The 13,228-nt window shown below is 41.7% G+C and overlaps 1 protein-coding gene across 8 annotated transcripts in view; it reads left to right on the forward strand.

Moving 5' to 3' along the window:
• The window catches only part of CWF19L2 (CWF19 like cell cycle control factor 2), a 145,927-nt gene extending 141,126 nt beyond the window's left edge, over positions 1–4,801 (forward strand). For all 8 annotated transcript variants that reach the window (XM_087868483.1, XM_087868484.1, XM_087868485.1 and 5 more), the window contains 2 exons: positions 1,558–1,659; positions 4,120–4,801. In XM_087868483.1, the coding sequence (XP_087724609.1) occupies positions 1,558–1,659; positions 4,120–4,263 (246 nt within the window). In that variant the 3' untranslated portion in view covers positions 4,264–4,801. The remainder of the gene's footprint in view (positions 1–1,557; positions 1,660–4,119) is intronic.
• The last annotated feature ends 8,427 nt before the right edge of the window (positions 4,802–13,228 follow it).

The following is a 13,228-nucleotide window of genomic DNA, read 5'->3' on the forward strand; positions in this document are numbered from 1 at the left end:
GCAAGTAGGAGATTAGAACACTGACATATTTTAGGGCCATTATTCTGCCAAATACAGTGTGATACGAGCAGAGGCCATGGGCAAAGTCGTCACAAATTGAGCCCTCAAGCTCTCTGTCCCTAGAAGTACTGTCCGTCAGTTGGTGTAGTTCCCAGCATTGTGTTAGCCATTCCCGTTCCTGACTCACAGGTGATGATCTACTTCAGATAACAGAAATATTCTCATGGAGCCTTCCATCCTTTTTTCTTTGACCACCATGTTTGGACAAAGCACTGTTGTTTGGAATACAGAAAAGACAGTAGTATTTGAAGAACCTTCTCTGTGCCAAGCACTGGGTTAGACACTTAGTGTGCATTCCCGTAGTTCATCCTCACAGCGAACCTCGCAGCTCTTCCCAGTTCTCATGAGACTCCGAGATGTTAATTACTTGCCTGGGGTCACGTAGGTATAAGAAGCAGAGCTGTGGTCGAGGCCTTATCTGTCTCTTGACTTTGTTTTTTCCTGTCTAGGTCATACATGTTTATCATATTTTAAAAAATGTAAAATTATAAAAAAAAATACAAAGACACAAAACAGTTACCCACCTCTCTGTGTTTTATATTATATACTATTTTATAAACTGATTTTTTTCTTACGCTTTTCCTATAATATGAACAACTCTTTCTAAGCGCTAATTTTAACTGCTTTATTATTATTTCATGATGACCACTATCTTTCCACCGTACCATACTATCTTCTTCCAAGTCATGCCTTCTTGAGGACAATATAAAATACATATAGTTAAGTAGACATGTGATTCAGTGTCAAAGTGAGTAAGTGCTGACTGTGTGTGGGGATCAGGACCCACTTGAATAATACGTAGTGACAGATTAGGGCTTGGAGGGAAAACCTGCAGGGACACAGATCTACTTAATTGATAAAGCCAGAAATTATGGACTTTTCCAATCAAGATTGAGTTCAAACTGTGTGTGTGTGTGTGTGTGTGTGTGTGTGTGTGTGTGTGTGTGTGTGTAAAGAAAGAGAGATAAAAAGATAATAGTTACTCCTGGAGAAACTTTGAAATGAGGTTGGTAAGCTAAGTATTGCGAGACCCATCTCACCAGTTAATAAAAAATTGTGATTGTCTGGGTGTAGTTTACTTTTGATAAATAAATAATAGTAAAGTCTCAGGTTATAAACAAAGCTCTGTGTATATGGGTAGGCCTCTCCCTGTTCTGCTTTGTGAGGGAAATACAGGGAACCATATCCTTATTCTCTTTGTAGTCTAAGGAAAAAATTAGTACCTTTTCTTTCCTGTTTTCTTCAAAGACAGGAAAATATTGGTTTTGATTATAATTGTTGGATGTTATGAAGAGTGGTCGGCTGAAAGGCTACCAAATGAAATGTTTTACTTTAAAAATTAGGTCATTGCCTAAGCATTTCTAGAATTAGGAACTTATTATGTACGTTTGTCTTGAAGGGTTGCTTAATTACTGTCATGTCTCAGAGCAGGAGAAGGGATTCAGAGGAACTTTCTGATTCCGGGCTGTGTTCATGCGTGATTTATCTGTTTACTAGGTACCCAGAGGCTTACCTTACTTCGCTGTGGATTTTGGCCTCCAAGGAGGGTTTGCCCATGTCATTGAAGATCAACACAAATTCCCTCATTACTTTGGAAAGGTATGCTCACAGATTTAATAAAATTCCAGAGGTTAGCGATTTGGTAACACTTTTCTTTCAAAGGGAAATCAAAACTTTGGGCACAATATAGAGTGAATTTGGTGAGTACTGTTCCACTCAATTTTTAGAGGAAGAAGCTAGAAACTATTAAGAAAAATGTCCCAGAATATTCATAACAGTCAGGAAGGTCGCTCTGCAATCGAACGTTTACGGACACAGTCAAGCGGGCTGGTAGTTGCTTTCCTGTGGAGCCAGCCCGCCTTGTGCCGAGGAGGGTGACACTGCTGACGCTCACAGTGAGCTGACAGTGAGGCACGTTCTGTTCTGGAGAGACCGTTACTCCGTTCATCTCACGAATGAAGAAGCTGAGCTTCAGACAGAAGCTGGGATACAAGCCCCCCTCGTTTGTGGTTGAAGTAGGCAGACCCCTTTGTGTGGAGTGAAGCACCATGCAGTCCAAGAAGAGTATATGACTCTCATTTCACACCGTTCCCGGGCAGGTGTCCGAGTGTCGGTCTATAGACTGCTGGTACTTTCATCACTGCACATTGCCTGGTGGGTATAGCCATATGTTTAGGGTCTGCTGAGTAGCTGGGAAGTGTGTAAGTTCGTATCAGGGACTGGAATGAAGTTAATGTGACTGCTGCGATAGTCCGTCATACAGTCTGAGCAATAATCGTTCTAGAACTGACGTTTTTATCGAGCATAGCTCAGGCCTTTCTGCTTGTGTTTTCCATAAATTATTGTCTCTACTGGTCCTTTATTTGTTTCCAGGTGAAAAAGGTTCTGTTTTCCACGAAGCTTTTTCTGATTTATCTAAAAATAGAATCTTCTTTTTTTGAGTCTCCATTTAGTCTGCTTTGGCTTATTTACCTTCCTCCCTTTCTAAGACGGTTCTTGGTGTACTTGGGTTACTTTTCCACAGCCCCACATTCTGCTACGTGTTCTCGGAAGGCGCGTAGATGTATGTCAGTTCTCGTTGTATCCCCGTGATATTTGGTACTTGTTTGGACACAGTTTGGTCCTCTTGGTCAGAATGTTAAGATGCTGTCCAAGATCTCCCCACACAGCCCTGTAGAAGCAGACCAAATATGCAGAATTTGATGCTCAGTCCAGTGTTTTCCTGTGTTGCCCTCTAAGCATTACACGTCTTCCCCGTATCCTCGTGTACATGGATGCTCGTAAAGTTGCATTAATTTCTGTAGCTAACAGCACAGGAAGAGAATCATGCGGAAATTGTGTAGGTAAGCAGACTACTCAAAATCTGTTTCTTACAGGGCTTTGGAATGTGACTTTTGAGTGAAGGTGATTTATAATTTTTAATTCTTTATTTATTTGGATTAGTATTAAAATATGATTCTGTCTCCTGATAAAATATCTCCAGCGAATAGTGGAAGAAACTGGCTTATAAATATGCAGGGTAGTAGAGAGAACCTGAGCCTGCCCTTGGCCTGCAGTCCAGACACAGAGTTCATAATTGCTACATGTTGGTTAACTTTTTCTCCATCCTGTTTACCAGAACAGCTCAGAAGAACCAAAATAAGTAAATTTCACCCTCTCTTTCTCCCCTTTGCTCCTCTCTGGTGGATGTACTAACAAGCAACAAAATGGACAAATTGCTTGACAGGAGACACAGCCAGCACTCCTAGAATCAGAGGGTTTGCATAGTTAGAACTAACTGAAAACAATATTCCCCCCCCCACGTTTGTATTTAAATTCCAGCTAGTTAACACACACTGCAAAATTAGTTTCAGCTGTAGAATTTAGTGACTCAGTACTTCCATACAACACCTGGTGCTCATCACAACAGCTGCCCTCCTTCATACGCAGCACCTGTTCCCCCAACACCCCCCCCACCTCCCCATCAGTTGGTTCTTTCTAGTTTAGAGTCTGTTTCTTGGTTTACTTTTCTCTTCCCCCCTGCCCCCCGTGTTCATTTGTTTTGTGTCTTAAATTCCACATAGGAGTGAAATCATATGGTATTTGTCTTTCTCTGACTTATTTCGCTTAGCATTACATTCTCTAGTTCCATCTACATCATTGCAAATGGCAAGATTTCATTCTTTTTACGACTAATATTCCATTGTGTATATGTATATATATATACACACCACATCTTCCTTATCCATTCATCAGTCGGTGGACACTTGGGTTGCTTCCATAATTTGGCTGTTGTTGATAATGCTGCTATAAACATTGGGGTGCATGTACCCCTTCGAATCTGTATATTTGTATCTTTTGGCTAGTAGTGTGATTGCTGGATGGTAGGGTAGTTCTATTTTTAACTTTTTGCGGAACCTCCGTACTGGAAAATAAGATTTTTTTAACATGAAACTAATATTTATGTAAAATTTGAACATCCTCACAAAGAACTACTAATTTTATATTTAGGAGCAGAATAAACAAATAGTTTCATTCTGTTTTCAGACATGTGTCTGTATTTTTCTCATTCTTTAAAAGGAAATCATTGGTGGGATGCTGGATGTAGAGCCAAGACTGTGGAGGAAGGGGATCCGGGAAAGCTTTGAGGACCAGAGGAAGAAAGCACTGCAGTTTGCCCAGTGGTGGAAACCATTCGACTTCACCAAAAGTAAAAAGTGTTGAGTCATACCTTTTATTTTTTAAATTTCTTCTTCAGATTCCTTTGAGCTTTATTTCCATTGCGTCTAACTAGACCGCTGACCCTCAGGCCAGAGGGGGAGAAAGTCCCGCTCTGGGTCTCAGACACCCATGCGTCACTGATCGTGTTCCTGCCCTACCTTGTCCTGTGGATTGCGCTGTCGTAACTGGGGAGCAAGACCAGATACAGGGAGGCCCCGCTCACATTCCTGTTCTGTAGCTACGTCTTGGTGTTCTCAACTGTGCGGTTTAAGATGTGGAAAGACTCCTCTGAAGGATTATCTGGGAGGTGTAGCAGATCGTTGGTTCGGAGGGAAATGGGTCTGCTTCAAGGTTGTGAAGACTGTTGTCTGGCTTCTCTTGAATATTTTAAACCGAATTGGCATTTTCAGTAATAATTGCAATTTCTTTTCATAGCATTTTATAGAAAGGCTTTTAATTTTCTATCGGTAGTCACTGCTCTTCTTTTTATTAAAGGAAAAAGAATGTCCCAAGAACAATAAAGAATTAAATGAAGCATAAACGTGTTCATGATTTGTTTTTTTTTTCTGGATTTTAAATAGTGTCTTTGAATTTTGGGAATTTTAAACATAGTTGTTCCAAATAACACAATTTACAATTGTTTTGGGTTTTGAAAGGTGACAATTTAAGCCAAGCCGTCATTTTGGTGTTGTATTATTACAGCATTGTAATGCGCGTATCCTAAATGTCCAGAGCACATCCTGTTGCCCAGCACTTGATCTGCGCGTCTTCATTTTTCCTTTGTTCTTACGCGTGGCGTCAAGAGGAAGCCATATACTTATAAAATATGACCATGGTGTAAGAGTGCGCCTATTTTTTTTTACTATGGAAGGTATTTTTGTTGCAACGGTTTTTCAGAGATACTGGGTTTTGGAGCTGATCCTTGACATTTTGTCATGACATGTTGATTACCTAGAGTCAGTGTGGTGCACAGTCTGGAGTAACTCCTAACTCCCCATAGTTCTTTTTAATGTCGGCATCTTGTTATTTCTTTGGTATGTTAAAAAATGATTATGTTCTAGCTGTAGTTTTAAAATTTCAAATGTAAGTTGAAGTTTAATGGATTCAATTTCTCAATATTTGCAAGTTGAATTTAAGTATAATTATCAGTTAGATACTTGCTAGTATTATATTTATTGCTATTTTCAGACTCTTTGAGCTTTACTGCAGAGGCTTAGAGGAATGTATAACATTTATTTATTTAATCCGTGAATTAACATTCGTTTGCAGGGCATTTTGTGTTGTGCTTTTAGTGCAGAAATAAAAAGTACTTCCCCTACTTTAAATTATGTTATAGTCTAGTGGAGAAGGAGACATGTACATAAATAATTATAGCACAAGAGAAGTTCTTTTTTTCCCCCTTTTTAATTTAAATTCAATTAATTAACATATAATGTATTATTTGTTTCAGGGGTACAGGTCTGTGACTCATCAGTCTTATATAATACCCAGTGCTCATTACAACACATACCCTCCCCAATGCCCATCACCCAGTTACCCCATCCCCCACCCCCTTCCCCTCCAGCAGCCCTCAGTTTGTTTCCTATGATTAAGAATCTCTTATGGTTTGTCTCCCTCTCTGGTTTTGTCCTGTTTCATTTTTTTCCTCTCTTCCCCTATGATCCTCTGCCTTGTTTCTTAAATTCCACATATCAGTGAGCTCATGTGATAATTGTCTTTCTCTTGTTGACTTATTTTGCTTAGCATAATACCCTCTAGTTCTATCCATGTTGTTGCAAATGGCAAGATTTTATTTTTTGACGGCTATATAATATTCCATTGTAGATGTATACGCCACATCTTCTTTATCCGTTCATCTGTCGATGAACATCTGGGCTCTTTCCACAGTTTGGCCATTGTGGACATTGCTGCTGTACACACTGGGGTGCAGGTGCCCCTTCGGATCACTACATTTGTATGGTCAGCTAATCTTCAACAAAGCAGGAAAGAACATCCAATGGAAAAACAGTCTCTTGAACAGATGGTGTTGGGAAAATCGGAAAGACACATGCAGAAGAATGAAACTGGACCATTTCCTTACACCATGAACAAAAGTAGACTCAAAATGGATGAAAGACCTAAATGTGAGACAGGAATCCATCAAAATCCTAGAGAACACAGGCAGCAACCGCTTCGACCTCGGCTGCCGCAACTTCTTGCTAGACACGTCTCCAAAGGCAAGGGAAACAAAAGCAAAAATGAACTATTGGGACTTCATCAAGATAAAAAGCTTTTGCACAGCAAAGGAAACAGTCGGCAAAACCAAAAGACAACTGACAGAATGGGAGAAGATATTCGCAAATGACATATCAGTTAAAGGGCTAGTATCCAAAATCTATAAAGAACTTATCAAACTCCACACCCAAAAAACAAATAATCCAGTCAAGAAATGGGCAGAAGACATGAACAGACACTTCTCCAAAGAGGACATACAAATGGCCAACAGACACATGAAGAGATGCTCCACATCACTTGCCATCAGGGAAATACACATCAAAACCACAATGAGATAGCACCTCACACCTGTGAGAATGGCTAAAGTTAAGTCTGGAAACAACATTGTTGGCGAGGATGTGGAGAAAGGGGAACCCTCTTACACTGCTTGTGTGAATGCAAGTTGGTACAGCCACTCTGGAAAGCAGTATGGTTCCTCAAAAAGTTGGAAATAGAGCTACCCTATGACCTAGCAGTTGCACTACTAGGGATTTACCCCAAAGCACGAGAAGTTCTTCTGCGACGTGTGCCAAATGTATTGGAGTACAGCGCTGAGGGACTGTTCACACCTCCTGTCTGTCTGAGTGGAGGACTTTGCTTCCTGTTTTACTGAGAAACAGAACCACATCAAAGAGATTTTCTACCACTTCTCTCAGCATCCCTGCGTCTGTACCTGTGTACTCTACTTTTCCTCTGGCGATATACATTTTGTTATTATTCTTTCCTAGGTCTAACCCACTCATTTATGTTCTGGATTTCATCCCTTCGTACGTACTCAGTTGTCCCTACTCTCCCTGTATTATTAGGTTTTTCCCTCCTGTAAGATTATTCCTTTTAGCACAAAAACATTTTATAACAACAAACTCTGGCATCATATCCCCTCTAGCCATGTTTCTTCTCCACTCGACAGCAGAACCCATTTCAATAATATCTGTGTCCTCTCCTTCCATTCTCCTGTTCTCAGTTAGACTTCATCCTCCCGGTTTGGGTCACAGTCCTCCGTGAACCCTCCCCACAGGCAAATCACGTGACGGCTGCTCAGTGTTCCCCTGGCTCTGTCAGCATTACTGACATACGTGAGGCACTTCCTTGCTTCTAGACCACTGTCTGTTATTTCTCCTCCGTCCTTACTGGCGGCATCCTCCCAGTTCCTTCGCCGGTTCCTCTTCATTTTCTCACTCGCTAAGTGTTGAAATGCCCATCCTCCATTCTTTTCTCTATACACAGACTCTCTCTCTCTCTCAAAGTAATGCCATCATTAAAGTGGTCTTAAATACCATTTTTAGGTTGGTTCATTTATTCAACAAATATTTGTTTTCTGTATGCCAGTTACTGTTCTCTGATCAGGGAATACATTAATGAATAAAACAAAAATTCTTTCTTTGAGGAGTTTACATTGTATCAGGGAAGATAGACAGTAAACATTAGACGTAATAAATAAATTATCCAGCAAATATCAGAGGTGGTAAGTGCAATGGAAAAAGGAAAAGTAGAATAGGACGAGTAAGAGGTCTCCCAAATTTATGTCTTCATTTTGGATTTCTTCCGGAATCCTGTATCTAAATATCAAGTTGACCTTTCTACTGTATCTTATCTGTAAGAAGGATATACAAACTGAACTCCCAATTTTCCTCCTGTTCCAGTTATTTATAACAACCACTTTCTTGTACGTTGTGGTGTTATAGCTGAGGGATTTGCCTAGGGCTTAGCGGGATGGTTTGCCGCTGCTGCCTGGCATCTGGGGCCTCAACTGGACTGGCTCAGACATCTGGAGATGACTGGGGACCGTGTGTGTAGGGCCTCTGTTCTTCATATGGTGTTTGCTGGAGCTGGAGTAGTTGAAATGGTCCTTCACTCACAAGTTTGATGCCTGGACCAGAATCATCGGGACAGCTTGGAACAGGCTGCTGACACTCTCTTCTTGCACAGCAAATTCAGTGTAGTTGGGCTTACTGTATGGCTTCTGATTTCTGTCCCAAAAGATGCTCCCCGGACATGAGGTGGAAGATGCCACTGTCTTCGTTAGGGCCTGGGACCACACATGAGTGCAGCTTCATTTTGCCTTATTTTGTTTGTCACAGAGCCCATCTGCATTCCGAAGGGGGGGTCCTAACTCTAACTCTCGAAGGGAGTAGTGTCAGGTAATTGGTGGCCACCTTTAATCCACCACAGTCTACCCTCTGGCCACAAACTTACACTTCTCTCAAGTTAAAATATGTTCAGATCCTCCCAAGAAAGTCTCATCCCAGTGGGCAGTAGGCTTAGGCTCGAGGCTGAGGATCCCATCCATCCAAGGCTCAGACAGAGAAGAGGCTCCTCAGGTGCTTCAGTCTGAAGATGCGTGAATTTAAGAGACAAATTATCTGCACCCCTTACGCACGCGTGCGCACACACACACACACACACACACACCCCAAACATACACTAGTAAGAGAAGCAGACAATAACGGTAGGCACATTCACTGAAAAAGATGGAAAATTTGAGGCACAGTGCAGTCACTGTTCACTAGCTCTAAAATTAGGTCGCGCATGTGTTGCCAGTTGCTTGATGAGGGCCGTGGTCCTGCTTCTTCGGGGGATTCTACGGGGCCTTTTGCTTTGCCCTGTGTACTCTTGGTTTCACGCCCAGTCAGCCTTTCTTCTTCATGAAGAGCTGAAGACCGATGCTTCCAGCCAAGACAAAGTAACCACATTGTCTTCCTGCCTCAAGTGACCAGAAAATAGACAATATACATGAAACGATGGTTTTTAAGACCTGGTTATCAGGCATGGAAGTATAATGATCCCAAAGTGACGGGAAACAAGTGAGATGAGCGCTGTGATTGACCTATCCTGTTGTTCCAAGAGAGATCTCATCTTAGGGTACAAGGTGTGGGAATCCAGGCAGGGCTTACGGGACAAGATGCGTGACAAATAAAGCTGTGAGTCTGGGAGGACCTAGACAGCGGGGCAGGTTACGAGAGGAGATCACACGCACGCGCAGGGGGCACCTGAGGCCGAGCAAAGATTGATGTACCTGAGAGGATTAGACGTCACATCCCCCACTAGCAGGAGCAGGGGGTGTCGAGGCTGCCCAGGAAGTGCGAGTACCCAGAGTGGTAGTGTGTAACGTAGAATAATATCTCAAGCCTTAGCGCTGACCCAGCCTTGACGAATCTTAAACACAAGAGGCAAAAAGATAAGCTGTTTCCAAGTAACTTAACTTCCTGCATCCAGAACAAAGCTCAAATTAAAGATATTTTACCATTTGAAGAAAAACTGTGCAGTTTATAACACACGTAAGGACAAAGTGAATGACAATAATAGCACAAAGGTGGGATGGGGAGAACCTTGTAAGGTTGCCGTACAGACGTGAAGCGGTACAGTAGGACTTGAACGTGGGCTGCGATGAAGATGTATAGTTATGAACTGTAAAGCAGACCCTAAGATAAAAAAAACAAGCAAATAGAGATTTATAGCAGGAAGCCAACAAAGAAGATAAAATGGAGCATAAAATAATATTCAATCTAACTGCAGGCAGGAAAAGGAGACAAAGTACAGGGGGGCAGATAGAAAAGGAACAGCAGGGTGATAGATTTAAGCCAAAGCACTGTATCAATAATACTCATTTTTATGGCTGCATAGCAGGTGCCACAAACCTAACCTCTTAAAGCAACATACATTATGTCACAGCTTCTGTGGGTTAGGAGTGGAGGGACAGCTTGACTCATCTGGAGGCTGAACTGGGAAAAGATCCATTTCTCCATCCATGTGGTGGTTTGTGTCATTCATTTCCTTGCAACTAGGACTGAGAGCGTCAGCTTTTTGCTGGCTGCCCCATGCTTCTACAGGGCATTGCCGTCCCTTATCATGGCCTCTTGCTTTCCTCACAACCAGCAGGGAAGAGGGAGATGATGGCACGTTGGCCACCGATGTCTTACACAACCCAATGACATCATCACATAAAATTGGCATATACCCCTTGCCGTAGAGTCACAGGTCCTGCCCACACTCAAGGGCTGGGGTGACACAAGGATGTGAACACCAGGATCAGCACATAACAGAGGCCACCCAAAGAGTTTGTCCACCAAAAATATACCATATCACATTTTAAGAATCTTAAAACTTAATGTTTTAATTTCTCCCATCTTATTCTTTGTTGTCCTAGATTTTACTAACGCATTGGTCATCATCCACAGAATACGCTGTTACTACTTTTGCTTTCAACACCTAATTCTATTTTAAAGTATTTTTAATGAGAAGAAGTTGGTTTTATATTATTCCAGTATTTGCTGTTCTTAGTACTCTGCATTCCTTTGCTTTGATCCAAATTCACGTTTGGTGTCACCTGAGTAAGTGGGCATAAAGTCAGCCTGGTTTTTTTTCAGGCTTGCCTCCTCTGTTTCCTGCTGTTTCTAGGTGATTGGTTGATTCCGTAGTGATTTTGTTTGTTCTTTTTGTCCCCTTCCTTGCTCATGTTTTTAAAGCTGTGAGTGATCTCAATTCTTGTTTTTTTTTAAATCCTCTCGTTTTTGAGTTTTAGACCTTCAGATTTTTGTCAAGTTTTTCAAGAAGCGATTTATAGAAATTTCTTTCTTTTGTGTGAACTTTCTTCTAATTAGGTTCTCTGTAGAGCGCATGCCTTGTTCCTATTCATTTAATTCTTTTACTTAGGTTTTGCCATAGTGTGTATACAGAGTGGCCAGGATGTTCCTTTTCCTCTTGCTGGTACCTGGGCGTCTATGCTTCATAATGATGGTTACCCTGTTATTGGCACATAGATATTCAGAAGTGTAATTTATTTATTGTGAATTGTGGCTTTCGGCATTAAATGGGGGCAACCCTGAGCCCCCAAAGCACCACCTGTAGGAATATCGCCAGCCCATTAGTAACACCTATTAGAGCAATGACTAAACACGATCTAAAAGGATAGAGTCACATTTTTTAAATTTATTTTTAAAATATGTGTTAGAGCACGCATGCAGTGGTGGAGGGGGCAGAGGAGTAGAGACGGTCTTCAAGCAGACTCCCCGCTGAGCGCAGAGCCTAACTCAGGGCTCGATCCCACAACCCTGAGATCATGACCTGAATGGAAATCAGGGGTCAGACGCTTAACTGACTGAGCCACTGAGCCGCCCCCCCAGAGTAATACATTTCATTTATGTCATAAAATTCATGAGGGGCTTTGTTGAAGCCGCTAATGTTGCCTGAGTTAATAGAGAAATTGGTACCTTGAAGATTGGGAGTTTCTAAACAAGCCTTAAAATACGTGGCCTTGGTTGGATGGTAAAAGCTGCTGAAGATTAGCTCCATGAATAAAGATACATTTAAGATTTTCCAGCAAAGCTTAGATTTGGTGTGCGTGGTATTTCATAACGTGAAGAGGGGAGCAACCATTGCTTTCAAATGCAGTCTTGGGGTTTTAAAGGTTTTACTTATTTATTTGTCAGAGACAGAAAGAGAGTAAGAGCACAAGCGGGGGGAGGGCAGAGGGAGAGGGAGAAGCAGGCTCCCCGCTGAGCTTGGAGCCCAATGCGGGATTCGATCCCAGGACCCTGAGATCACAACCTGAGCCAAAGACAGACGCGTAACTGACTGAGCCATCCCAGCTCCCCAGCCTTGTGTCTTTAATCCCTGGGGTCCTTGTTATCCGTGGTCCTTCAGATAGTGCTTTTTTTTTTTTAAAAGATTTTATTTATTTGACAGAGATAGAGACAGCCAGCGAGAGAGGGAACACAGCAGGGGAAGTGGGAGGGGAAGAAGCAGGCTCCCAGCGGAGGAGCCTGATGTGGGGCTCGATCCCGTAACGCCGGGATCACGCCCTGAGCCGAAGGCAGACGCTTAACCGCTGTGCCAGCCGGGTGCACCTTCAGATAGCACTTATAATGTGAAGGTAGACAGAACGCTGGTTCTGAATTCATTTATATTCTCTGCTTTGAACAGTGTTGTTCCTTGCGAGACATGTAGAGATCATATATGACACCAGCTCATTCACTTGTTTGGTGTGGTTTTAAAAATCAGTCCCGATTTGGCCACTGGGTTGCCTGTTGTGACAGCTACTTAGTGCTCTTTAAAGGAACTCAGTAAAATAAATACAGTTATTAAAATGACAGCTGTGAAAACAGTTTTTTACGTGTTAATGTAGTGTTAGGTTTAAAAAGGGAACATTAAGTAATATGTGAAAAGTCATTTAAGTGGGTGTAAAAAGGGAGAACTTTTCTCAAATGGAACCATTAGGTGTTCTTTTAAAAACCTTAAAACAGTAATGTAAAAGGGAGAAATGAGAAATTGGAGTAACACCACCTCAGTGTTGGCTGGATAGCACTTAAATCACGAGGCTGCTGCCCTAGATTATGTCAGATTTTGCTGGAACATGTTTCAGTTTAGAGATAGTAAAAAAGGAATCTTATTCATTTTTCAAACACTAGAATCTGAAGGTCTCGTTTTTGTTGTGTGAAACCCTTTTGAATTACTGGTGATCCTTGGCTAAATTTTGTTTCCCTTTTAAGGCAGAACATATCAGAATCCCTGTTTGTGTTTTATTGTGGTCTCATGAATTATGTCATTTTTCCTGGAAATTAAAAAGATAATATAAAAGGAGGACTATGAAATTAGTCATTACCAAGATGGCATCCCAGTGATTGAATGTGGTTAAACAGATAATTGTTAGAGTACTTTGCTGTTTACGATAAAAGCGTTTGCTCTTCCGAAGAAGCTTTAGATTCCTTCCTGGATA

The sequence above is a fragment of the Ursus americanus genome, chromosome 16 (genome assembly GCF_024610735.1).
Source record: "Ursus americanus isolate L20-20 chromosome 16, mUrsAme1.1.p, whole genome shotgun sequence".
In the NCBI taxonomy this organism is placed as follows: Eukaryota; Metazoa; Chordata; class Mammalia; order Carnivora; family Ursidae; genus Ursus; species Ursus americanus.